The sequence below is a fragment of the Lycium barbarum genome, chromosome 5, assembly GCF_019175385.1.
Source record: "Lycium barbarum isolate Lr01 chromosome 5, ASM1917538v2, whole genome shotgun sequence".
NCBI classification, from domain to species: Eukaryota; Viridiplantae; Streptophyta; class Magnoliopsida; order Solanales; family Solanaceae; genus Lycium; species Lycium barbarum.
In genome coordinates, this window is record NC_083341.1 from 1,026,420 (window position 1) to 1,053,862 (window position 27,443).

Genomic DNA, 27,443 nt, shown 5'->3' on the forward strand with positions numbered 1-27,443 from the left:
CTTCCATTCAATTTCCTTTAAGTTGGTACATAAAGTCTTAAGTTATAATTCTCCAACTTAATTTTTTTCTCCTATTTATTCTTTATTTATGGCTTATGGCATTGTAAATTTCCTTAATTATTAGTACTAATTATTTTTTTCTTTCATCTTCCCTGGTATTGCCTTTTCCTCACTATCTTTTCACATTCTCTACACCACTCTATAAAGGTTCGCAATTAGGTGTTTTTGTCCCATTATCCTATTTGTTTTCTCCCTGCCTCAAATACATTTTCCGCAGGTATATATGTTGTTTGGTATACTGAATATATGTTCTAATAACTTTCATTTGTGTCCTTTTTATATTCTTAATTTGTGTATCATCTCAGATGCAAGTGTTAGTGCATTATTGTCACGACCCAGCTAGGGGCCGTGACGGGTACCCGGGGCTGACCACCGAGCACCACTCGCTCTATGTCTCATCATACTCATTTCATGCTCTTTTATTACTTTTATACTCAAATCGTAGGAAAATCATATTTCATATAAAACATAAATACTTATATATATGCCTCTTGGCCATCAAAATAACATTTATACTATATAGCATCTCGTGAGACCATCTAACCCACACTGCGTATCTGCGAGCCTCTACTAGAGTACTAGTCATATGGACGGGACAAGACCCCGTCATGCCCAAAATATATATATACATATATATACACAAAAGTATAAACCCGATTAGCACCTCCGGAATAATGGAGTGCTCCTGAAATTCTGCTGATAGCTCCTATAAGTCTGCACCGTCTCCCTGTCTACCTGTGGGCATGAACACAGCGTCCAAAGAAAAAGGACGTCAGTACGAATATTGTACTGAGTATGTAAGGCATAACAATGAAAATACGTCGATGAGATGAATGAAGCATCAATAAGGATGCAACTGTATATGACTGTAACTTATAGACGAAATAACACATGCTGACTTACTCATAATCATCATCATCTCATGTATGCAACAATGTAAAAGCTGCCCGTCCATATAGGTACGGTGTGATAATATATAAGCTGCCCGTCCATGTAGGAGCGGTGTAATAATCATAGCCTGCGTCCAGGCCTCCCGCGTCCGGGGCATAAGCTGCCCACTATAGTGGTGTGTATGTCTGCCCGTCCATATAGGAGCGGTGTAATATCATCATCATAATATGCTCATCATAATACATGCATAAGAACTCAAGGACAACTATACTTTGTCGGGGTGACGTAGAGTCGTGATCCCCCGACTTCATTATGGACATCTATACGTATTCTGCCTCACCCTGAAGGGACAATACATAAAGTGAGTATATACAATACATGACATACTTAACTTAATGGTATTCTGCCTCACCTCGGAGAGAACAATTTATGAGGTGAGTGTATACATCATACGACATAACCAGCGTTATAGGAACGTCATGACATGAAATCTAGAGTCTTTAGACTCAAACTTATCATCATTGTACTCATAGCATATCTCTTATCTCATATAGCTATTCATGATCATAGACTCTTGACTTTCTGGGGTATATATAGAGAATTCATGTAGAGAAAGGAGATTCATACCATCGGATTCATGCCATAGAAAGAAAGGACTAGCCTCACATACCTTTGACGTTTACTATTCTTATCGCTTGCTTGCTTCCCCTATGATGCACTCATGTATACCTTCAAGAGAATTCGTGTCGTCGTTAGCTAACCAATTATAAGAACGGACTACTATTTTTAGGGAAAATTAGGCAGCGTTTCCTTTGTTTCTAATACTTTTCCCGTGTTTCATTTCAGCTACCAAACATTCACAACAACACTCACAATATCGTATCAACAATCGCAATCTATTTGCATTTACCACATTCCACCATTTTCTCCAATCTCCCCATATTTATGAGTTTTAGCTCATCATCACATTTTCTCATAGATCACACCTATTTCATGGTCTATACGCCATTTATAACATGTTTATACTCCCAACTCATCAATAATCATAATCTAATCCAACTATCATTCAACTATGACACTATTCATGTTTTATGACCCATTTACTACACTCTTCTATAATCCAAGTGTTTCAACGTATAAATACTTCAATCATCATGAGAAAGTCACGAAAGTTACCTTAGATAGTGATAGAACAAGTCTTGAGTGGAGTTCCCCTTTCTAGCACCAAAACCCTACCTCACCTTCCTTAGGGTTTTCTTGAAGAAGATAAATCTTATTTGAGTTTCATACACTTTGATTCCTGAATTTGATGTTGTTAATCTTGGTTTCCTTTGATTTTCTTGTGGATGAGATGTTAGAGAGAGTTCTAGAGGTTTTTAGGACCAAAATGGTGAAAAAAATGAGTTAGAAACTGTGAGGACCCACAGCTGGGCGCTAACCATACTGTGAACCTCGGGCCTTGGCCCCATGCATGACATGACATACTCAGGTATTGTGCGTGAGAGGGTGCTTAGCCAGTTCGATATACGCTGCAGCGGCTGGTATCGAACCCGCGACCTTGCAGTCACCTTTACATTCCCCTGAGGGAATCGACTCTTATCAATTGGTAAGAGTCGATTCCCTCAGGGGAATGTAAAGGTGACTGCAAGGTCGCGGGTTCGATACCAGCCGCTGCAGCGTATATCGAACTGGCTAAGCACCCTCTCACGCACAATACCTGAGTATGTCATGTCATGCATGGGGCCAAGGCCCGAGGTTCACAGTATGGTTAGCGCCCAGCTGTGGGTCCTCACAAAAAAGATGACTTTTTGTCGAGGATCCACAGTGATCTGCACTGTAGGTTGCCCCCTCTGCTGACATGCATCTGCGCATGGACTACTGGGTCATTGTATGTGAAAGGGTGCTTAGCCAGTTCGCACACTCTGCAGAGCTTCGAACCCGCGACCTTGCAGTCACTTTTGTCCTCCCAAAGGAAGCGCCTCTTACCAATTGAGCTCTTTGTCACGCCCCGAACCATGGCCTGGACGTAACACGGCACTCGGTGCTTGACTACATGTGACCGAGCGAACCACATGACTTGCTGAATCATCATGATGCATAACATAAGCGGAATATAACGTGAATGCATGATGAGCCTTTTTAAAACGTAATAATTCATAATACTTAACAAAGTACTTGTTTAAAACATGAGTGAGCCAAAATGGCTATACGACTCCAAATGTCTGACATAACATAACTGACTGGTCTAGTCTATGAAACCTCTATCATGAGTCTGACTGGAAAACATAATTACTGGGACAAGGCCCCCAGCATACCTTTACATGCAAAACTAAACAGAGAAATACAATGTTTAAACCCCGAATGAGATGGGGCTCACCGATAAGCTGGTACGAGTAAATCCTAATGATCAGAAGCGTCGTCCTGTAACTCCGTACCTGCATCGTGAAATACAGGCCCCCGGGCAATAAAAGGGGACGTCAGTACATTGAATGTACTGGTATGTAAAGCAACCGGAAGAAACAACATGGGACATGGAATAACATGATAAGAACTGAAACTGAAAACTTAGACATGAACATGAGCATGAGCATGAGTACATATACGTATACATAACATGAGTAAAACATGATAAGTAGGGAGAGCATTTCATAAACCGACATATCATATCATATCATATCACCACGTGGGTACGTGGAGTCTGGTACCTCGCCAGACCAGCAGAGCCCCTATACCTTGCCAGGGTATAAGGTAGTAATTTACCACGTGGGTACGTGGAGTCTGGTACCTCGCTGGACCAGCAGAGCCCTCATACCTTGCCTGAGGTAGTAAGGTACCTGATGGATCCATTCAGTGTAAAATTAAGGTATCGTCTTATCTGGGCGGAGCGATCCTTGTCCTACGGTGGCTCCGTAGTTTCAGGCTATCTGAGCCTTCTCGGTAATTTGTGCAAATCCCAAAAACATGAACATAATATAGTTGGCTAAAAAGCCCATGAATTTCGTGAATTTACTTGTACTTGTCTTGAAATCATGATTTCACGAAATGACTTGTAAACATGGGTTCATGCAATAATCTTGTAAACATGGTTTCATGAAATAGTCTTGTAAACATATCCTTGAGTTATGAGTAATACAATAGTTCATAATCATATATTTGTAGTTGACTTGAAAACATGTTTATAACTTGCAAAATAACTCATGCAGTTTCATATGAACGTAATGAGAACACATGAGAAAAGAATTCATAATTCATGGATTAAGTTAGGATTCCTAATATCCATAATGGAAGGTTAGGAATACAATAACGAACATAGATACGAAACTCGTGTACATACATACATAATTACGGGCTACCAATATGTTGGGTTTAATGCCCTAGGATTTGAACTTCATAGATTTTACGAAACGGATCATGGGGAAAACGTAGAGGTTCCCACATGTAGATGGAAGTTCTACATACCTTAACTTCCCGCTTTTGGGCGTATCACAATGTCCTTCAATCCCTTCAACTTCAATCTATAGCAATACAAGTCATAGGGATTCTATATTAGCAACAATATCCATGTTTTGTTCATCTAAGCATTTTATCAAACACTTAGTGGGCATGAAGCTCTATAACCCTCATAAATGGTGTTTTCTTCACCAAATCCCCATTCTTTTACTTCTAGATAATACTAAAATCTCAATTAGATGTAATTAACATCATTCTTCATCATCCATATGAATACATCAATCCCATTTCAACAATCCAACAATTCTAGCATAGTTCATATAATTCTCTTCAACAAACCCAATTATTATTCTCCCAATAATTCATCAATTCACAACTATAAATGATTAGGGAGTAGAAACATTACCTTTTTTTTGGGTAGTCACCACGAAATCAACACCCCCAAGTCCGATTTTTAGCTTAAAATGACGGCAACAACTTGTACTACACTTTATCCTTCACGAGCTTCGGGATTTGGGGCCTTAAACTTGGTTGATTTTCTACTTTCTCTCTCTATCTCTCCTCTCTCTCACTTCCTCTCTCTAAAAATCTGAAATTTGAGGGAAATGGAGGCTGCTAGGGTTTTTATTTCCCTTAAATACTAAGGGGGAAATGGGTTGACCCAACTTGAAAACGGGTTGGGACCTATCTGTCTTAAAACGTCCATATCTCCCTATCCCGACGTCGCCTATGAACCCAAAACCTATGGTTGTAAAGGTATTTCAATTATCTACAACTTTCATTCTTTGAGTTTTCCCAAATTCTCAACTTACGATAGGGTTATGGCCTCCCGAAGTCAGGTGACCCGAAACGTACATACAGACCAAGATACGGTCACTGTTACGGTCCCGTAACACAAAGGACGGACCGTAACTTGGTACCGTAACTTGGTAAAAATTTCTAGTGAGGTTCTGGAAATTTTTGGTGCGTTACGGTCCACTGTTACGGCCCGTAACACGTGTTACGGTCCGTAACTTCACGTTACGCTGGCAGAATTTCCAGCGAACGGTCTTCAGTAAAATGGGCATAACTCTTTGCACAGATGTCCGTTTGACCCCCATCATATACCGTTGAAAATCTATTTCAAAGGGCTACAACTTTCATCAAGGAAGTTTTCCCAAATTCAAAATTAATAATGGGGTTATGGTCGTTGGAAGTAAGACCTTCTATAAACTCACTTGCAAACATGCCCCGTAGAGTGGTTTTCAACTTTGCTTTGCCCAAAGACTCTTCTCATGTATTGATTGGGTTTCAAACATCATTTATACACTACTCAAATTGGGTTTATTATACCCCCATCTTATGATACAAATCTTAGCCCGAAGCTACGAGGTGTTACAATATCTCCCCCTTGGGATCATTCGTCCTCGAATGATAAACGTTCGGGATTCTACAAAAATTTCGCCAGAGTTTTCCCTGTAATATGACACTAACAACCTGTCACAACAACTCATAATATCATTGCCTCACAGGGCTACATCACAATAGCACTATAAATTTGCCACACACAACTAAAAGCATGAAAAGAAAGCTTACATACCTCAAAATCTTGGTGCTTCATCATAAACCTCTTCTGGGGGCTGAAACAAATGCGGGTACATGGATTTCATATCCTCCTCGGCTTCCCATGTAGCTTCCTCAACTTTCTGACTCCTCCACAGTACTTTCACTGAGGCTACTTCCTTAGTTCTCAACTTGCGAACTTGACGGTCAAGAATGGCTACGGGGATCTCCTCATATGTCAAACCATCCTTAACTGTTATAGTATCAGCAGGGACAACCAACGACGGGTCTCCCACACACTTCCTCAACATGGACACATGAAACACGGGATGTACAGCAGCCAAATGTTGTGGCAACTCAAGTTCATAAGCTACTAGACCGACCTTTCGTAAAATTCTGTAAGGTCCAATATATCTGGGACTGAGCTTCCCTTTCTTGTCAAATCGCATAACACCCTTCATAGGTGAGACTTTAAGGAACACCCAATCATCAACTGAAAATTCTAAGTCCCTTCGCCTCACATCTGCGTAAGACTTCTGGCGACTCTGAGCCGTTTTCAAACGCTCCTGTATTAACTTGACTTTCTCCATAGCCTGATAAACCAAATCTGGTCCTAACAACTCTGCTTCACCAACTTCGAACCAACCGATTGGTGATCTGCACCTTCGCCCATACAGAGCCTCAAATGGTGCCATCCTAATACTAGCATGATAACTGTTATTATAAGAAAACTCAATGAGAGGTAAATGGTCATCCCAATTACCTTTGAAATCCAAGACGCATGCTCTCAACATGTCCTCTAGAGTCTGAATAGTACGCTCTGCTTGGCCATCTGTCTGCGGATGAAAAGCTGTGCTAAGGTTCACCTTGGTACCCAATCCTTTTTGAAAGGATTTCCAGAAGTTCGCTGTAAACTGAGCACCACGATCTGAAATAATGGACACTGGTGTCCCATGCAATCTGATTTCCAGAAGTTCTACTTTCTCTCTCTATCTCTCCTCTCTCTCACTTCCTCTCTCTAAAAATCTGAAATTTGAGGGAAATGGAGGCTGCTAGGTTTTTTATTTCCCTTAAATACTAAGGGGGAAATGAGTTGACCCAACTTGAAAATGGGTTGGGACCTATCTGTCTTAAAACGTCCATATCTCCCTATCCCGACGTCGCCTGTGAACCCAAAACCTATGGTTGTAAAGGTATTTCAATTATCTACAACTTTCATTCTTTGAGTTTTCCCAAATTCTCAACTTACGATAGGGTTATGGCCTCCCGAAGTCAGGTGACCCGAAACGTACATACGAACCAAGATACGGTCACTGTTACGGTCCCGTAACACAAAGGACGGACCGTAACTTGGTGAAAATTTCCAGTGAGGTTCTGGAAATTTTCGGTGCGTTACGGTCCACTGTTACGGCCCGTAACACGTGTTACGGTCCGTAACGTCACGTTACGCTGGCAGAATTTCTAGCGAACAGTCTTCAGTAAAATGGACATAACTCTTTGCACAGATGTCCGTTTGACCCCCTTAATATACCGTTGAAAAGCTATTTCAAAGGGATACAACTTTCATCAAGGAGTTTTTCCCAAATTCAAAATTAATAATGGGGTTATGGTCGTTGGAAGTAAGACCTTCTATAAACTCACTTGCAAACATGCCCCGTAGAGTGGTTTTCAACTTTGCTTTGCCCAAAGACTCTTCTCATGTATTGATTGGGTTTCAAACATCATTTATACACTACTCAAATTGGATTTATTATACCCCCATCTTGTGATACAAATCTTAGCCCGAAGCTACGAGGTGTTACAGAAACGAAGTTGGGTCTATATATAGTGGTCCAGAAAATTCTAGATCGACACAACCTGCGGCACGCTTCGCGAGTCGCGAGCATGATCCGCGAGTCGCAGGTGGTGTCGCGGAGCTTGCCAGCTGACCGACCCTCACTGGCACAATCTGCGATGAAACGGCGTTGTCGCGGGTCGCGTCCGCGAGTCGCAGGTCATCCGCGATTCGCGGATGGTGTCGCGGATGGTGCCAGAAGGTGCCCGTAACAGTCTGTCGTAGAATGGCCATAACTTTTGATCCCGATATGTTGTGGGGGCCCACGACATATGGTTAGAAATCTCTTTTAATTTTCTACAACTTTCATCCTGTGGTGGTTTTCCCAAATTCCAACTTTATAATAGCGTTTTGGCCCCTCCAAATCAGATCATCCGGAAATACTTCCTTAAATCGCCCTTTTGGGATGGCTTATGCCCACATTTGGCTTATGGTTCCTTCTTGAAACTTACTTAACACTTCATTACCAATATAAGGGAAATTATAACTCTTCTCCAAATTGCCATTAAGACACCATTAATTCGACACTCGTAATTCTGGCCCGACGCACCACATATACCTTGCTTTCCTTAACAACTTTCGTCTCCTACCCCAAATATCTTTGAAACCTCATTTAAAATCATTAAATATTATTCCTTACTTATCAACACATCATGTGCATCATGCCCTTCGTCAGTCAATCCACTGTGCATGAACGGAGAATTTTTCCGGGGTGTAACAATTATGTTGGTTGTTTTCATGAACAACGCCTATCATTTTTTTTTTGTGGCCTAATTAAGTTGCTGGAAGTTCTCAATCTTGATGAGCAGGACTATAAACTTCTACGACAATTTAGTTTCTAATAGCTGCTTTGTAGGTGTGATGCATGCTTAAGAAATTTTGCAGAAAAGAACAAATTCATTGTGTTCCCTTCTATTTTCTTTTTCCTCTTAATTTAAGTCAAATAACAAACTTTTTGAGTGCACTTGAAGCCGTAAAACTACGGTGGTTGCTTTTGTTGAATTTCAATTTTGGTTAATGAAGAGGTTTGTTGTATCATAGCTTCGGCAAGAGTTAAAGAGACTATTTTTTTTCCCATTGTGTAATAAGCTTATAGTAATAACACATTTGATAATTCGATAAATGAAACTATCAATTTTATTCGATTGAAAATTACATTTATCATCTGTTAGTTTATTAGAATTTGTTGATGGAGGCTTCCGGATCAAAAGAGTTTCAAATTATCCATAACTCTTACTGCTAGATGCATGGGTTGACTATCTTACTGCTAAGAGATGCTATAGACTTGAATTTTAGTCTTCTTAATTTTGGGTTGTATTTTTGTCTTCACATTATTTGTTGCTTATTACACTCCAGTTTAATTATGATTTATAACATTTGTACTACTTGACATGGGATGCACGTGCAACGCACGTGTCAAGAACTAGTAATTAGAATTTCATAAAATGCCATATTGTTCATAAACTTGCAGAAGTATATACATATATATATCTTAATGAAGTCTTCGCTGAGTCTTTGTATAATTAGAATTTCTTAAAATGCCATACTGTTCTTCAACTTGCATAAGTATATGTTTTCCAAAACTGTGTTCAAAATCAGAAACTGGAAACGAAAAATAAGAGTACATAAACCAAAAACTGAAAACGATCAAAATAATAATTTAGAAACTAAATATCCGAGTCCACAGAATTCACTGTGTGTCCTTAAGGAATTTAATCCCCTCAAGTATCCGAGGTTAAGGATTACTTCCTCCCAGGATAAAACGGATAAACCTGTCAAAGGAGGAGCAGTACCTCAAAGGCCTATGACTTCACGCGAACTCAAAGACGGCAATGAATCACATAAGACACTGATTTATTTTGTAAAAGTATGCAAAATGCAGATGGTATGTAGAGTATATTCGAAAATTTAGTGCAGAAAATAAGGCATTACCTCTGTCCGAAAATAAAAATGTCTGTTGGGAATTATTTTGCGAATTTATAAATTAATCTTAGCGCAAAAAATTTTTAGAAATGGAAAAATGAATAAAATAAATCATTTGACCAAATCCGAAGCCGAAGCCGAGTGATGACAATGGCGCGAGGAGTTCCTCTTCTAGACTCTTTAAGAGCTAGAAGAAGTGCTTCTCTATTTAAGCACACTTATTTTCCTGTAACATCCCGTAAATCATATTAGTTTGAATGTGTTAAACAAGTATTAACGTGAGATTTTAGCCATATGAAGCCCCATCGGGATGAGTTTGAGTGGAAATAGTTGGTTTAAGATCAAGACGAATGGCGAGCTACATAAGATTCGATAGAATATGTTAAATTTACGGTAGGTCTGCCTTCTATCCCGATTTAGTGAAAATTCGTTGGGAATTTGAGAAAACTTTATACATGAAAGTTGTATTCCTTTAAAATACCTTTCCAACGATATATGGTGGAGCTCAAACGAACATGTGAGTAAAAAGTTATGACCGTTTTACTAACCTGCGACAGTCTGTGGCGCAACTTGCGTTTCGGAGGTTGAATAACAAAAATCAATCACATCTTACTGTGACAATCTGCGTTCAGTCTACATCCAGCAGGTCGCACCTGCATTTTGCAGGTCGAGCTCGGCTATAAAAGTACAGATCGTGAAATTTTCGAAAATTATTCTTTCCACTTCATTTTTGGCCGAATTTTTGAAGAGAAAAGACCCTAGAACTTCCCCAAACCTCTTAAGGTAAGTTCTTCCTCAAACCCATATACGGATTAACACCCACTTCATTCCATTATATTAGCAAGGATTAACATCCATTTATGGATTATTAATAAGATTCTACTCTACAATCCTAGGATTTTTCAAGAAAACCCTTCTCAAGGATTCAAGTTCAGATTTTTGGGATTCTTCTTCAATGTCTGAATTCTTCGTTGGGTGTTGAGGAGCGATTAAGGTATGTAGGGCTCCTATCTACGTGTGGGAACATCTTTGTTCTTCTCCACGCCACGTTTGATCCATGTAAAGATGTTGTTCCTCAGAACCAAGACTTTAACCCTAGTTCATGAAAACCTTAATTAGTTACAGGCCATATAGGTTTGGTTATGCTTTCGTTTATTGAATTCATGATACGTTATTATGACTACCATGAATCGGTCCATAATCCATGAAAGACTCATGCTTGAATTCCATGGATCCTACATTTGCATGTCATGAATTAATATTGCTCAAGTACATGAATCTTACGTGTTTTTCATGTTTCATACAAGTTATTATATATATCTTTCATAAAGTTTTAAGGAGAACGATGGAAAAAATATTTTGGACGTTGAAGAATAAGTTACTATGGTATGTGTGACAATAAATGACATCTTAGTGCTTTAGAGTTAGATGGTATTATCTCTGAACTTAATTTCTAATACAGGTGTCCTGTTATAGAGGTGATGCATTTGTAACGAATATAAAAGGGCAACATAAACAATACCTTCTTTTGCCCAATGAACTCAGTGTCTGGTGTAAATAGAAATCACAAAAATTGTGCTACTTAAATAGTGTCTGGTGTAAATAGAAATCACAAAAATTGTGCTACTTAAATTATGCCCAGTTGCTTAATTAGTATGATGGTGATTTCTATTATACAAGTTATAGGCTTCCTAGACAATCATATCCATGTTCATGTTTTGGGAGTTGCACAGGTTACCGAGAAGGTTTAATACATGAAACTACGTATGCCAATGTAGGATAAGGATCGCTCCGCCCAGTTAGGACGATTCTTTCATGTTACCCATTGAGGGTTATTGGATCCATTCATGTCATGTTCATGTCTCGTACCCCAGCAAGGTATGAGATGGCTTAGCTGATCGGGCAGAAATCATACGCCATGTGCTCACGTGGTGGTTACATGTCAGTTATACTAAGGCTCTCCCACTTAAAATGTTTTACTCATGTTATATATATTCATGTCAGATGTTACCCATGTTCATGTTCGACTTACAGTTACAGTTTCAGTTTCAGTCCTTTGTTACTTCATGTGCCATGTTTGTTTATTCAGTTACTTTACATACTAGTACAATTCAAATGTACCGACGTCCCTACTGCCCTGAAATGCAGGTATTGATTTGCAGGACAACGGATCTGCTCGTTAGGACATTGCTCGTATCAGCTTTTGGTGGGCCCCATCTCATTCGGGGTGTTATCTTTATTTATGTTTATTTCATGTTAGTTAGAGATATGTCGAGTGCCATGCTTTATTCATGTTGTTCATGATTTAAGTTATATTCCGCATTAGTACATGTTCCATGTTGATTCAGCAAGGCATGTGGTTTGCTCGGTCACATGCAGCAAGGCACCGAGTGCCGTATTACTCCCAGGTCATAGTTCGGGGGCGTGGCATTTCCTTTCCACCACCTATGTGGGACAAAGCTCCTTTCCAAAAAAGACTTTGCTTTAAATCTCATATTCCCTCCATTTTCTTTTCCCTCAATTTTTCATTCACACCCACTTAGCTATCTTCAACAATATATACATATCCTAATGAAGTCTTCACTGAGTCTTTGCATGAATAGAATATCTTAAATGGAAAAAGTTCAACTATTTCCTCAACTATTAACTACTACTATTGTTTAATTATACCATCTGCTAGAATCTGGCAACAAAAATACCTCAAATTAGCGGAATTTAGAATTGAAGACACTACAACACAAGGCATATATTGCTACAAAATCTGTTGTAGCTAAACATGAAATTTTTTGTGGCTAAACACTTTAGCTACAGTTCTTTTTCAGTAGCATCTGTAGTAAAATGTAGCGTAGCTAAAAGTTAGCTATAAACTTTACTTGGTCTGTGGCTAAGGACATAAACTTATTGATACGAGTTTTTTTTTTTTTATTGTGTTGTAGCTGTGATGGTAGAACATTATTGCTACGAAAAATATACTTGTAGCAAGTGATTTTATTATTTTGCCACGACTAATAAAATTTGTTTCTACCTTCATATTGTAGGCACAAGATGTTATATTGTAGAAAATATTTAATTTGTTTGCCACACAAACTCAAATTGTATGGCTATTTCTATAGCTTAGTTTCGTGACAATAGTACTCATATTTAGTTACGAATTAAAATTCATAGCTATGAATTAAAGTATTTTCCACAAATATTTTCATGTTGTAGCTAAGAATCAATACCTTTAGCCATGAAATAAATAGCATTATAGCTAAAAAGAATCTTCATTTGCTACGGAAATTTAAAATTTATAGTCTTGTACTTGATACGTGGCAATATGATATGTCTAGCTATGAATTCAAAAGCTCATAGCTAAAAGTTCATACTTTTTTTGTCACGAGGGGTAAAATTGTAGCAAAGGATTTTATTCATTTACTATGGAAATAAAAATACGTATCCATGTACTCATTTGCGCGGCAATTATATGTATGCTCAACTATGAATTCAAAAATTACATAGCTACTAATTTTCACCATTTTGTTTTTATTAATTTGTTTCATCACTTACAGAATACTCGTTAAAATTCACGATTATCCAACGAATTGATACGAGTGACACATGTAATATAAGAGTGTAACGTTTATTTTGTTGGGGTTGACTTTTTTTTTTTTGGAGTTAATAATAAAAAACACACCTGAACTATTATTATTTCGCGAGTTTCACACGCCAACTATCAGTTGTTCTCTTTTCCTAGCAAAAAAGCAATAGTTCAGATGTGTTTTTAGCCATTATCTTCTTTTTGTTTGATATCCCTTAATCTACACTCTCAATTACCCTCTCAAATCCGATACGCCACTGCCTCGCAACAATGGTGGAAGCCCTTTTCGGAGCATTTTGTTGGTGTCCTTCTATTCCCCCCCCCCCCCCCCCCCCAAACCTTTTTTTTTGTCTATTCTTTAGTTCTAAATTAAGTGTAAGATCAACTTAATTCACACAGGATCTTGAACACAATAATCTTACATGGAGATAATATGGAAAACATAATTGATGCGGAAGACATTATCATGAAAGCGGAAGCGTTAATTGTATAAATTGATTTCTACCTCCTTGCCCTAGTCTTACATTGCCATAACCGTCAGTGATGGAAAAAGCATATAGAATAAGTGGTAACCCTAATGGGTGGAGGGAGGACCAATTTATAGGAGTTGAGACTTAATCCAGTACGTCCATCAAGTAACCGATCTAACAGGCGAGATTTATTCTTCATTAAATAATAGTTATGGCCTTTACATTAATTGGGTCACATATTAGAATTAATAAAATTCTAACATTCTCCCACTGGGCCCGATGACCGAATAACACAAATATTTAACGACATAAACATTAGTTGCGCATAAAATAAATCTCTTATATAACGTCCATCATACATACCATAATATAACAAATCACTAATGCGAGTTATGGCGGTGATACATAATTTTGTGCTACATACTCCCTTCCATAAACTACAACATTAGCAACTTATCATACTAGGTTCATAAGCTATAAAACATTTAACATTATGGTCCACAATAATGTCTCATTGAGACTCATCCTGTAATATCTCAAAACAATAATGTGTACACCATTATGAGAAACAAGAAATTCTTTAATGTATATCAGAAACACATAATTGAGCTCAGAGTGTCAAACATTATAACGAAAAACATTAATCATAAGTACAACCAAGACCCATTCTATGTACATGTTCTTTAAATGTCTTTGGTTGTAAACCTTTCGTTAACGGATCTGCAATCATGAGATAAGTTCTAATATGTTCAAGTGACACCCTTTGTTTCTGAACTTCATCCTTGACGGTAAAGTACTTTAATTCCATATGTTTGGCACCTTTGGAGTACTTATCATTCTTGGAGAAGAACAATAAATTTTCAGTGGCTTTGTAATGGTGTCGACAACCCCAAGTCCTGAAATAAAGTTTCGCGGCCATAATTCATGAATTGTGGCTTCAAAACATGCCACAAATTCGGCTTCCATTGTGGATGTAGCAATGACGGATTGCTTAGCACTCTTCCACGATATTGCTCCTTTAGCTAATAGGAACAGGTAACCAAAAGTGGAATTTCTAGTGTCAACATATCCACCATGATTTGAATCCGAGTATCCAATGACTTCCAAACTGTTGGATCTCCTATATGTGATCATGTAATCCTTCGTTCCTTTCAGGTACATCAAAACTTTCTTTGCAGATTTCCTGTGATCAATTCCTGGGTTACTCTGATATCTTCCTAGCATTCTGACCGCAAAACTAATATCCGGTCTTGTGCAAGTTTAAGCATACATCAAACTTCCAACAATAGAAGAGTAAGGAATTGAATCCATTTTCTTTCGTTCTACATCATTCTTTGGACACCGCATCAGACTAAATTTGTCCCCTTTTTGAATTGGAACAACTCCTGCTGAACAATTATTCATGTTAAATCTCTCAAGAACTCTTTCGATATAGCCTTTCTGAGACAGTCCCAATAGTCCTTGTGATCTATCACGAAATATTTCTATCCCTATCACATAGGATGCCTCACCCATATCTTTCATTTCAAAATTCTTAGAGAGAAAATATTTCGTCTCACGTAACATGCCCAAATCATTAGCAGCAAGCAAAATATCATCAACATATAGGACTAAGAATATAAACTTGCTCCCACTGATATTTTGGTATATACACCGATCAACGGTGTTTTCCTTAAATCTAAAAGATGTTATGGTATCATTAAACTTTATATACCATTGTTGTGAGGTTTGTTTGAGTCCATATATTGACTTTTTAGTTTACACACCATTTTACCTTTTCCTTTAATTTCAAAACCCTCTGGTTGATCCATATAAACTTCCTCCTCGAGGTCTCCATTAAGAAAGACAGTTTTAACATCCATTTGGTGTAACTCTAAATCATAGTGAGCCACCAAAGCCATAATAATTCTTAATGAGTCTTTCTTTGAGACCGTGAAAAGGTCTCTTTATAATCGATGCCTCCTTTCTGAGTAAAACCCTTGGCAATAAGTCTGGCTTTATATCGTTCAATATTGCTATTTGAATCGCGCTTGGTCTTGAAGATCCATCTACACCTGATTTTTTTAGAACTTTTTGGCAATTCAAAGAGATCCCAGACTTTGTTGTATTCCATTGATTTTAACTGTTCTTTCATGGCATCAATCCATTTGTCAGACTCAGTGCTTTCTATGGCTTATGAAAATAAAACCGGATCTTTATTAAGTCCAAAGTGTTCTTCGACAACGGGAACAATATTTGTTATTAGTGTGGAAGTAGGCACATTCATGGGCAATAGAACATTAACCCTTGCCTCATTTATTTCCACACTTTGTCGTTTGACACTCCTACTAACTTCACCATTTTCAGTGAATCTTGCATTACCGGTTTCAACAATTCTTAAGCTATGGTTTGGACAGTAAAACCTATACCCTTTAGATTTTTCTGGGTAACCAATAAAGTAACCACTTACTGTTCGAGAATCTAATTTCTTTTCATGTGGATTATAAATTCTAGCCTCTGCTGGGCAACCCCAAACATGCAGGTGCTTTAAACTAGGTTTCCTTCAAGTCCACAGTTCAAAAGGAGTCTTTGGAACTGCTGTTGACACCCAATTTTGTCCCTCCTTTATTTAATTCTATTCATTCAGACGTCTAAATTTATTGACGAGCTAGATACTTTATTTTCACTGCTATTTATATTCGCTACTTTTATTTTTAACATTACAAGTATTAATTTATCACAAATTTTAAATGTTCATCGTCATTTCACTTTCGGGTTGGGAATCGTTAAATTAATTACAAGACAACACTTTGTAAATCCTTACTTTCTATATACTGTTGACACCTAATTTTGTCCCGCATCTCCTCCGAAGTACCTATTTATACTTCTGGTATTTCGAGAAATTAAAAAATATGCATTTAAGTTTTACTATAATTATTAGTATTTTATTCTTCTGCAGTTTATTATTATCATTATTATTATTATTGTTATTATTATTATTATTCTTAAATTATCATTTATTACTAATTGTCATTTATTATTATCATTCTTGTTATTTCCATTATTATTATTATTATTATTATTATTATTATTATTATTATTATTATTATTATTATTATTATTATTAATTACTAGTCATTATTATCAGCGTTATTTTTGTTATCAATTATTTATCATCATTATCATCGTTATTTTATTATTAATTATTATCATTGTTTTATCAATAATTGTTATTTATTATTATTATTATTATAATCATTTGTTATTTATTATTATTATCATTATTATTTTATTATTTCCAGTATTATTGTTATTAATTTATTATCATTTTGTTATTATCAATAATTGTTATTTATTATTATTATTGTTAATTATTATCATCTTTATTATTATTATTATTAATTATTCTTATTGTGATTTTGTTATTAGTTATCCATATTTGTTAGCCACTATTATTATTATTATATCTATTATTATTTTTTATCACCATTATCATCAGCATTATCATTATTACCATTATCATTATTGTTATCATTATTAGCAGTATTACTACCGCTATTTATTTGCTGCTATTATTTAGTATTGTTGAAACTTGCATTTCTCAACGTTTCTACCAGCTTCCGCATACACATCGCATTTATTTCACACATTTAAATGACAGCGTTTGTTTGTTATTAAATGTTTATTGCACGGTCATTGCAACATCATATAATTTTATTATCCGGATCTTTTATAATTACATATTTCCGTATTAGGTGATATTCTGGCACCCTTAGTACATCGTTAATCGGAATGGGTCTCTTATCCAAATTTAAAAGCCGAACTATTTCTTGCACTCGGTCCGTATTTTAACTTACCGGACCCCAAATCAAAGTCCGATTAACTCCTAATATTTTTGGACTAGACCATATTTTCTATCTCAATTTTTTTAGACCAGTCCATGTTTAAATTCTAGTCCATTCTTTCAATACTCAGTCCAAAATTTGACCCAGTCCACAAATGGACTGGGTCCAGCCCATTTTCGCCCAAAATAAGGGAAACCCTAAGGTTTCCCTCTTTTCATTTTCCTCCATACCCACGCCGCACCCCTTTCTCTTCTTCTCCTCCTTTCCCGACTCTCTCCGCCGCTCCTCTCTCTCCCCCCTTTCCTCCTTCTTCTCCGCCTCCCCACTCACGCCTGTCCCCGCTCCCGTCTCTCTCATACGCTCCTATCTTACTTTAATACAAACAAAAATCCCTTTAAATTTGGGGGGATTCAGTGTTTTTGAAAAAAAAAAAAATGGGACGGTTTCCTTGAGAGGAGTTTTGAAAATTCCAAACCTTATTTCTGTTTGCTCTTTTATTTTTTCGAAGTCAAGCATATAAAAATTTCGGGGGATTTTCAGTATTGTGAGGGATTTTTTTCAGATTTTTTTGAGAAAATTGATTCAGTTTTGAGGGACACAACTATCTTCCACACTTGATTTTTCCTTTTCCGGTGAACTTTAGCCGCGACCAACAATTACTCTATTTTCATTTTTTCGTTTTGAAACTTTAGTTACTTTAATCGGGTTCGGGTTCGTTCGAGTTCGAGCATAGATTCGAGACCCCGACGACCTCCATTTCACTGCATCCACAACAGGTAAAATCCTTATCCTTAATTCTATCTCTTGTTGTTCATTACTGTTAAGATAAGTTCCCATGTAGTATAAAATGTGTTGTTTGCAGTTTTGTTGCTCTCTTTTGCTTGATATGATTTTGTGAATATGAGTGCACATGTTAAGTAGAATGCACGTTTGTTGAATTTTATTTCCATTTTTCCGAATTTGAAGTGTGGCTGAAACTTGATTTTAAAGTTTAGCTTTATCTTTTGAATTTTATCCGAAACGATAGTTGATAAGCATGGTTAGTTCCTTGGTTTAGATTAGTTTGTTGATTTGTTTGTCTCATATTGGCATGTACAAATATAGGATGAATAGTTTGCCTCTTATATTTCCTGTATCGATTTTTGCTTCTTGTGTCTTTGGTTTATGGAAGTAGTACACAGGCATAGCCACTACTATAAATGTTGTTAACATCTCTCTAGCTTCGTTTAATCAGGGGATTAGTTTAAGTTAATTGAATGTATCAGTGTCTCACCCTTTTTTTTAAAATCTGCCTAAGCTCTAAATTATATCTCAACTAGTCCCAAAATCTGAGTTCTTTTTGTCTCTTAAAATGCAAAATATGCTGCTCACTGGTTTGTGAAAAATAAGTCTTTAGCCAAAGGGATTTCAAAACTAAGTTGTGGCTCTCCTATTCGTGCCAAGTGATAGATACGTGTGTTGTCTTGTTTTGATGCATAGAACTCGTCCATATCTTGTAACCCATGTATAGATTAACGGTTAGTTAGTGTTTATGCTTTGAGCTTATGCATTGCATAGAAGAACTTATCAGGTGGTCTCTTTAGACGCCCTCATTTGTGCATGTAATTTACTGTAACTTTGAGGATATTGGTTCTCTGTTTTCTTTTTTTTTTTCTTTTTTTTTAAATTTGTCATTTGGAACTTTCGGGTAGTTAGAGACATGCCTTCAGGATCACTTAAATATGAGATTAAGTTACTTGTGTCGTGTACAGAAAATGCACAGAGCTGAAGCATAAAATCGAAATGTGCAAGGATTAATAACTTTGTTGTAGTTAATGTCTTGTTTGGATCATATATTCCCTTTCCTTCAAGTCTTCTTAAGATTAGTTTACGGTCTTGAATGCTTATTCGGACGGGATGGATGCAGTATTTAACTTTCTTTAGTTGCATGACGACTAGTTATTATCAAAAATGTTAAGTTGGATGACTATTTCGAAGGCTTGCTAATCTTTATTATTTCTTTGATACATATGACAACTTGAACGAGTCTGTCGGACTTTGTAGTCATCCTCCACGTTCCGTCTTCGGCCTGTGGCCCAACACAACATAATATTCTATATCGAGTATAACCCTAGTAGTACCCTGTATCAGTAATGCAAATAATCTGTTTTCCATAAAAATACCCTATTAGTATCACATCATATATACTTATATATCATTGGGATCAATGATATTAATAAATTTTGCATATTAAAAAAAAAAACCATCTGCAAATCAGATCAGTAGCATGTATTTCCTCTTCCAATTTAAAGTCTACAACGTTTATGGGGTCTATGGTTTGGGAGAAGTGCAAAGTAACATAATTTCCTGCAACTTTTGGTTTTGGCTGTTTGCTAGGAAACCACAGTGTTGTATTCTTTACGGTATAGAGATGTAGCAGGTTTTATTTTTTTTGTTGTCTTTTCATAGTGTTTCCGATTAGTTATGAGTAAAAAATAAAATCGTGTGGTTTCTTTTACTAGCCTTCGCATGCTATTAGACAGCGGAGTGTATTTTCTAATTTTTTATCTTTTTACATGTATACCTGAGCATGTGGTTAAACTATCCATTTGTAATCTGACTATAATACCTTGAATATGTGTTGGCATACGTTGTCATTCTCCTGTTTCTTCATGGCATTCTTTAAATTTGATTGTGATGGTCTCTTTTTGGGCCAATCTTGATGTCAATTCTTATATAATAAGAGTTTCTGTGCTAGACTATCACAGTTATGCAATAGAATGTGTATACATGAGGCATATTTGAAATATACACAGAATATACAATCTACTGGTTTGTTTCGAGTATATACTTTACATGTTTAATCTTATTCATCGATTATATATTAATCCTTTTCTTTCGTTTATGCATGACTACCGCATACGAGTCCGAGGGACTCGTTTTCTTCCACATTTGGCGTTGGGCTAAAAGCCCAACATGATCTCTTCGTGTCCAGCCCGTCTGCAGCCAAAATAGGAAAACAAATTTCTGGGCCAAAGCCCAATAGGCAGGAACAGCGTTCAACAACAATATATAAAAGATTCTGGGTCGAAGCCCAACAACAAACAGATCACAGCAGTCTAAACTGGGCTGAACCCATCCTCATTATATCTACTCCTCTATTTTTATTTGTGTGCATTTAATATGTATTGTATGACTAACATTTGTGCTTGTTAATTAAGATAAACCTTAGTAACATTAAGGGTTTTAGTTTAGTATGGGTAGTTAATTTCACAAATTACATTCATTTCTATTTTTAAAACTATTTATAGTATCTATAACATTTATTTGAGTAATTGATTTTTCAAAATAGCATGACTACATCTTTTGGCTAAGGGAATCATACTTTATTTTACTATCTTAAAATTCTCAAAACGTCATTAATATGTAAATATTAATCCGAGTATTCTTTATAAACATTATTTTTAAGACGTATTTAACTATGCATACCTTTAGCCGAATTAGTTGAATAAGTTAATTAAAAAATAAAACTCACCTCCTTTGCATCCTATTTATAAAATAAGTCTAGATTTTTCTACACCATCGTATTCATATAACATTATTTTTTATCTAAAGATCACATTTGACGAATCATCTTTTAAAAAGCTATCAATCATAAGCAAATTACCCTATTTTTTACGAATCTTATTTTTGAATAATATTACTATATTTTCTATTTAGGCTTTTAGCAATATCTTCATGCCTCATTTAGCATTTAGAATCTTCTGTTACACAAATTATTATGTTTTCTATAAGTATTATTATTATACTTTTGTTTAAAAACTTAACAACATTTATAAGTCGTATTTTAAAATAGCGTTAGAATTATTCTTGTATACAAATTATTACCTTCTACAAATCCTATTTTTTCAAACAACATTTCTATATATCTATCTGTAACTTTAGCTATATTTACAAAGTTATTTTCTTTCCTACAATACTATATTTACACTTAGCCTAATAAATCATAAGTCCGGTCGGTTAACCATTGTTAATGGGTCTTAAAGGGTGCCTAATACCTTCCCTTTAGACTAATTGAACCCTTACCTAGAATCTTAAGTTTCGCAGACCTTAAACAGAGTTAAAAAAATAATAACTTTAATAAACTTTAGGTGTCCTAATTCACCATAAATAATTAGGTGGCGACTCCTTAAAACAAACGCAAACAAAAACAGGAATCTCCAATACGTCATACTTCTAAATTTAACTCTCCGGGGTTAAAATGGGGTGTGACAACTGCCTTACTAGGAATCCTGTTTAATAAATACACAATGGTACTAAGAGCATACATCCACAAAGTTTTGGGTAATGAGGAATTACTTATCATACTCCTAACCATACCATACCCCTTTCTACAACCCCATTGTGTTGACGTGTTCCTGGCATAGTATATTGTGCACATATACCATGTTCCTCGAGGAACTTTGCAAATGGACCTGGACATTGTCCCGATTCGCTGTATTTTCCATAAAATTCACCACTTCTATCTGACCTAATGATTTTTACTTTCCTATCTAATTGCCTTTCAACCTCATTTACGTACACTTTGAGGGCATCCGTTGCTTGAGATTTTTCTTTCAGCAAGTAGATATATCCATAACGTGAAAAATCATCGATAAAAGTGATAAAATATTTTTCTCCGGCAGAAGATGAAACATCAAAAGGTCCACAAATATCAGTGTGTATAAGTTCAAGAAACTGGGTGTTTCTTGTGGCACCTTTCTTACTATGCTTGGTTTGCTTTCCCTTAATGCAATCCAAACATATATCAAGATCAGTAAAATCTAGATTCTGGAGAATCTCATTCTTTAATAATCTTTCTAACCTTTCTTTGGATATATGACCCAAACGCCCGTGCTACAAGTAAGCAGAACTTTCATTCAGTGAACTACGTTTAATTCCAACATTTTGATGTATAGCCAGAAGGGATTCAGAAAAAACATTATTGAGTTTCAATTTATATAAACCATCAATAAGAACACCAAAACCATAAAAAACAACATTCTTATATAAATTGAAACATCCATGTCCAAACTTAAAATCAAATCCAGAAACATCAAGTCTTGAAATATAAATCAAATTCCTAGAAACTGAAGGAACATAAAGAGTTTGTAATAGGTCAAGGTGATGTCCAGTCTCCAAGATCAAACGATAAGTCCCTATGCCTTCAATTGGAGCCTTCATACGATTTCCCATGAACAAGAAATCCTTATTTGAATTTGTAGTTTGGATCGTAAGAAATCCCTGCAACATAGTGGATACATGAGTAGTTGCACCAGAATCAAGCCACCAAGTATTATTAGGAACTTTTACTAAATTTGATTCGAAACATAAAAAAGCACTAAAAGTACCTTTCTTTTCAAACCAAGCTTTACGTTTCGGGCAATCTTTCTGATAGTGTCCTTCCTTCCTACGGAAACGATACACATCTGCCTTGAGTTCCTTATAAGCATCCTGTTGAACTTTAGCAGGTGCTTTCTTCTTCTTGAACTTGTTGGCCTTCACTTTAAGTCCTTTACCGGCTCCTTGACCCATGAGGTTAATAGAATGACTTCCTTGTTTCTTAAGTCTTGATTCCTCCTGAGTAAGCATACCAGACAATTCACTAACTTCTCACTTATCCTTAATAGTGTTATAGTTAATTCGGAATGATCCATACTCAGGAGGCAATGAGTTCAGAATAAACTGAACCAAGAAGGAGTCATCCACTTTCATCCCCAAGGTCCGGAGTCTTGCTGCAATGTTAGTCATCTCGATGATATGATTTTGCATACTACACGACCCATCAAACTTCATGGTCGTGAGTTCAGCCATTAGTGTACCAGCGAGAGAATTATCAGCAGAACGAAAACGTTCTTCCACAAACTTCAGGTATTCCCTGGCACTTTCTGTCTGTTGTTGTTGGCAATAGTCATTCGCATAATCATAAGGCTCAATCTGTTAGAGCGTTCCCATGCTTTATGGAAATACTTCTTATCCTCACTGCTCGTATCAGTAATAGCAGCAAGTTTTTCTTTCAGCAGAGCCAAGTCAAGATCCACCACACCTAAGTGGAACCGGAATTGTTCATGCCACTCAGAGAAGTTCAATCCGTTGAACACAGTAACAGATAAAGCAAGCGAATGAAGAGGAATAGCTGTAAAATAGATATACATGCTGATATATTAGAAAATAATGTGGATTTAGCAAAACAATAAAAACATATCGTAATTCTTCTTTGGGTGATACTACGACATACTATCATAATTTAAATGCCATTTTCAACTTTAACAGGCAATTAAATATTTTCGATCAAACATATACGACATCTTTGGATATACAATACATATTTGATTAAATAATATTAATTTACCTCATTATGTTCACTACTCATAGAATAATTGATTCACCTTTGGGCAAATCCTTAAGTTCTAGCAATAGTGAAAGTCAATTTATCCATTTATTTTCAATAATAGGCATTTCATTAGTTTAATGGATAAACGACAATTTTTATGCATGCATATTTTTCTTAAACATACTAGTTCGGCCACTTTGGTGACTAACAAACTATATTAACATAAATGCACACATAAAATAGTATCATAAAGTTTCATGCACGTGAATACTTTAAACATTCTAGTTTGACCACTTTGGTGACTAACAAACTATAAAAACATAAATATGCATAAAGCAAATATGAATATATAATATATGTGTATATTAAACATTCTAGTTTGGCCACTTTGGTGACTAACAAACTATATTAACATAATCACATACATAAGCTAAACAATTAATGGCTTTATCAATTTATGGCCAAAATAGTTTATGACATGGCCTAAAGCAAAACAATGACGAGTCTAGTGTTAAATCAATTAAAAGTGTGAGGACCCCCAGATTATTACAAATTACAACGGCGACCATAAAAGCAATCCAGTGATCCCGTTAACACAATAATACATACATCATCATATATGTTTTCTTACACGAAGATTATTGGTTCAAATATCCAGGCTCTTGATACCACATGTAAGATTAACTTAATTCACACAGGATCTTGAACACAATAATCTTACATGGCGATAATACGGAAAACATACCTGATGCGGAAGACATTATCACGAAAGCGGAAGCGTTAATTGTATAAATTGATTTCTACCTCCTTGCCCTAGTTTTATGTTACCACAGTCGTCAGTGACAGAAAAAGTGTATAGAATAAGTGGTAACCCTAATGGGTGGAGGGAGGACCAATTTATAGGAATTGAGACTTAATCCGGTACGTCCATCAAGTAACCGATCTAACGGACGAGATTTATTCTTCATTAAATAATAGTTATGGGCTTTACATTAATTGGGCCACATATTAGAATTAATAAAATTCTAACATTTTTTTGCGCGGATTGCCCTTCTTTTGGGGTGGTCTTTAAATTTTTCCCCTCATATTTGTGGTCTTTAAATTATGCCCCTCATATTGCTGGTCTTTAATTTTTGCCCTTCGCATTGCAACTCTGAGCGTTCACGCAGAAATCATGAGGTTCTGAGTTCGAACCCCCGCTCAAGCATAAATTAAAAAAAAATCAAGGCAAGGTTTGGGTCGCGTGTATGCCGGACCCGACATATACTTGTTAAGGAATTACAAAATTTATGTCGGACCCGGCATACTCATGCCTTATGGGCAGACTTGGCATAAGTATGCTGGGTCCAGCATAACTTTGGTAATTCCTTAACAAGTTTATGCCGGTGGGGGCATACTTTTAATGGGCAAACTTTTATGCCGGACCTGGCATAAACTTGTGAAGGAATTACCAAAGTTATGTATGCCGGACCCGACATACTTATGCCAAGTCTGCCCGACTTGGCATAAGTATGCCGGGTCAGGCATAAGTTTGGCAATTCCTTAACAAGTTTATGCCGGTGGGGGCATACTATTAATGGGCAAACTTTTATGCCAGACCCGGCATAAACTTGTGAAGGAATTACCAAAGTTATGCCGGACCCGGCATACTTATGCCAAGTCTGCCCATAAGGCATAAGTATGTCGGGTCCGACATAACTTTGGTAATTCCTTCACAAGTGTATGCCGGTGGGGGCATAGCGAAATTTAAACTCTGCCTTGCAATTTTTTTAAAAAATTTTTGATTGTGTGGGGGTTCGAACCTGGAACCCATGGGGTTTAGCCGATGGGCAAAATTTAAAGATTTCAAATATGAGGGGAAAAATTTAAAGACCACCCCAAAAGAAGGGCAATTCTGCGAATTGCCCAAATTCTAACATTAAGAACCCGTTTGGGTTAGCTAATTAAAAATAGCTTATTAGCATCACGAGTTAGAAATCAATTTTATAAACTCTATGTGTCAATTTATGTGATACACTTTCCTTTTTAGTGTGTCTCAAAAAGAATGTCTATATTTAGAAATAATTTAACTTAAACTTTCCCTTTTATCCTTAGTGAAATGATTTACAGCCACACAAATATCTGTGACTTGTTTTAGACCACAAGTTTCAAAAGCCTTCCGTCCTTCCTTAAATTTTGTGTCTAGTCAAACTATATTGTAGACATCGAAATTTTATAGGACTCTACAAGATGAGCCCAATATCTGTTAGGGTTTCTTAGAGACCTCTATCTCTAAACCCTAGCTCACACTTATATAAGGGACACATATTCCCTTTGAAAGGCATCTCAGACATCCCATAAACTCATGGGTATTCAAGAAGAAGTCAATATGTGGCCGGATATTTCTTGACAGCCAAATACTTCAAGAAGATCCACAATATCCTTTCACGGAGATCAAATACATCCCAAGAAAGTCCACATATCCAAATTCAAATCATCCTACGTTCGAGAAATAAGCTACTAACGGCCCTCGAATTACGGAGAAATATTAGGAGAGAAGAATCAAGAGAGTAAACAGATCTTGTACCCGCAATATTCATCAATAAAATCTCTATGTCTTCATATTTTGTTTGCGGTTGTAATTTATTTCCGCATATTAAAATCTATTGCAAACAAATTAGGACGGAGGGAGTACTTATTTGGATATAAATGCTGAAACTGATAGTAATATATATTTTGTATGCTGATAAGCACGTATTTTTCTGCCGGTCTCTAACAGATGGTATAATTAAACAATAGTAAATAAAATAGTTGAGGGATAAATTTCAAACTTTTCCATTTAAGATATTCTAATTATACAAAGACTCCACGAAGACTTTATTAAGAATGTATATACTTCTGCAAGTTGATGAACTAGTATGGCATTTAACATATTCGAATACAAAACAAATCCGACAAAGAGTGTTTAGATTGATCGATTTTTATTAGTAGAAAAAGTTATCGATTTTTATTAGTAGAAAAAGTTATCGATTTCTGGTTTTATTTATTTTTGACTCTACAAAATTTATGCTGGCCTGTGGCCATATGTAAATTATGTATTCTAAAACAAAGAGTCTTAATTTCCTATATAATTTTATTGTCCAAAGTAGCGAAGGACTCACAAAGTCAATATTGGAAGACATTAATGTCAACAATGTCAGCTGTGTGGACCGGCCTGGTATCTTAATATATTCTAATACTACAAACACTCAGCGGAGACTTCATTAATAAATACTCCCTCCATTTCTTTTTTCTTAGTTTGATTTGATACGAAATTTAAGAAATAAAAGAAGATTTTAAAAATATATGATTCAAAATAAGCCTTAGATATTTATGTAGCTATAAATCATCTCATAAAGTTAAATTATTTTTAAATATAAAAATATGCCCATTTTTTTGGGATAAACTAATAAGGAAAGTAAGATAATCTTTTTGGACAAAAGAGATATACTTCCACAAGTTCATGGACCAGTATGGCATGCTTTTAAAGATATTTTAATAT

The 27,443-nt window shown here is 36.1% G+C and overlaps 1 protein-coding gene across 1 annotated transcript; it reads right to left on the reverse strand.

Annotated features, from left to right (window-relative positions):
* Positions 1-14,545: 14,545 nt before the first annotated feature.
* On the reverse strand, positions 14,546-14,971 carry LOC132642104 (secreted RxLR effector protein 161-like). The gene has a single exon (XM_060359377.1). It carries the CDS (start codon positions 14,969-14,971, stop codon positions 14,546-14,548), a length of 426 nt encoding a protein of 141 aa, XP_060215360.1.
* Positions 14,972-27,443: the final 12,472 nt, after the last annotated feature.

Excerpts from the sequence above, each read along its gene's own strand:
- LOC132642104 (XM_060359377.1), bottom strand. The coding sequence starts at position 14,971 with ATGCTAGGAAGATATCAGAGTAACCCAGGAATTGATCACAGGAAATCT.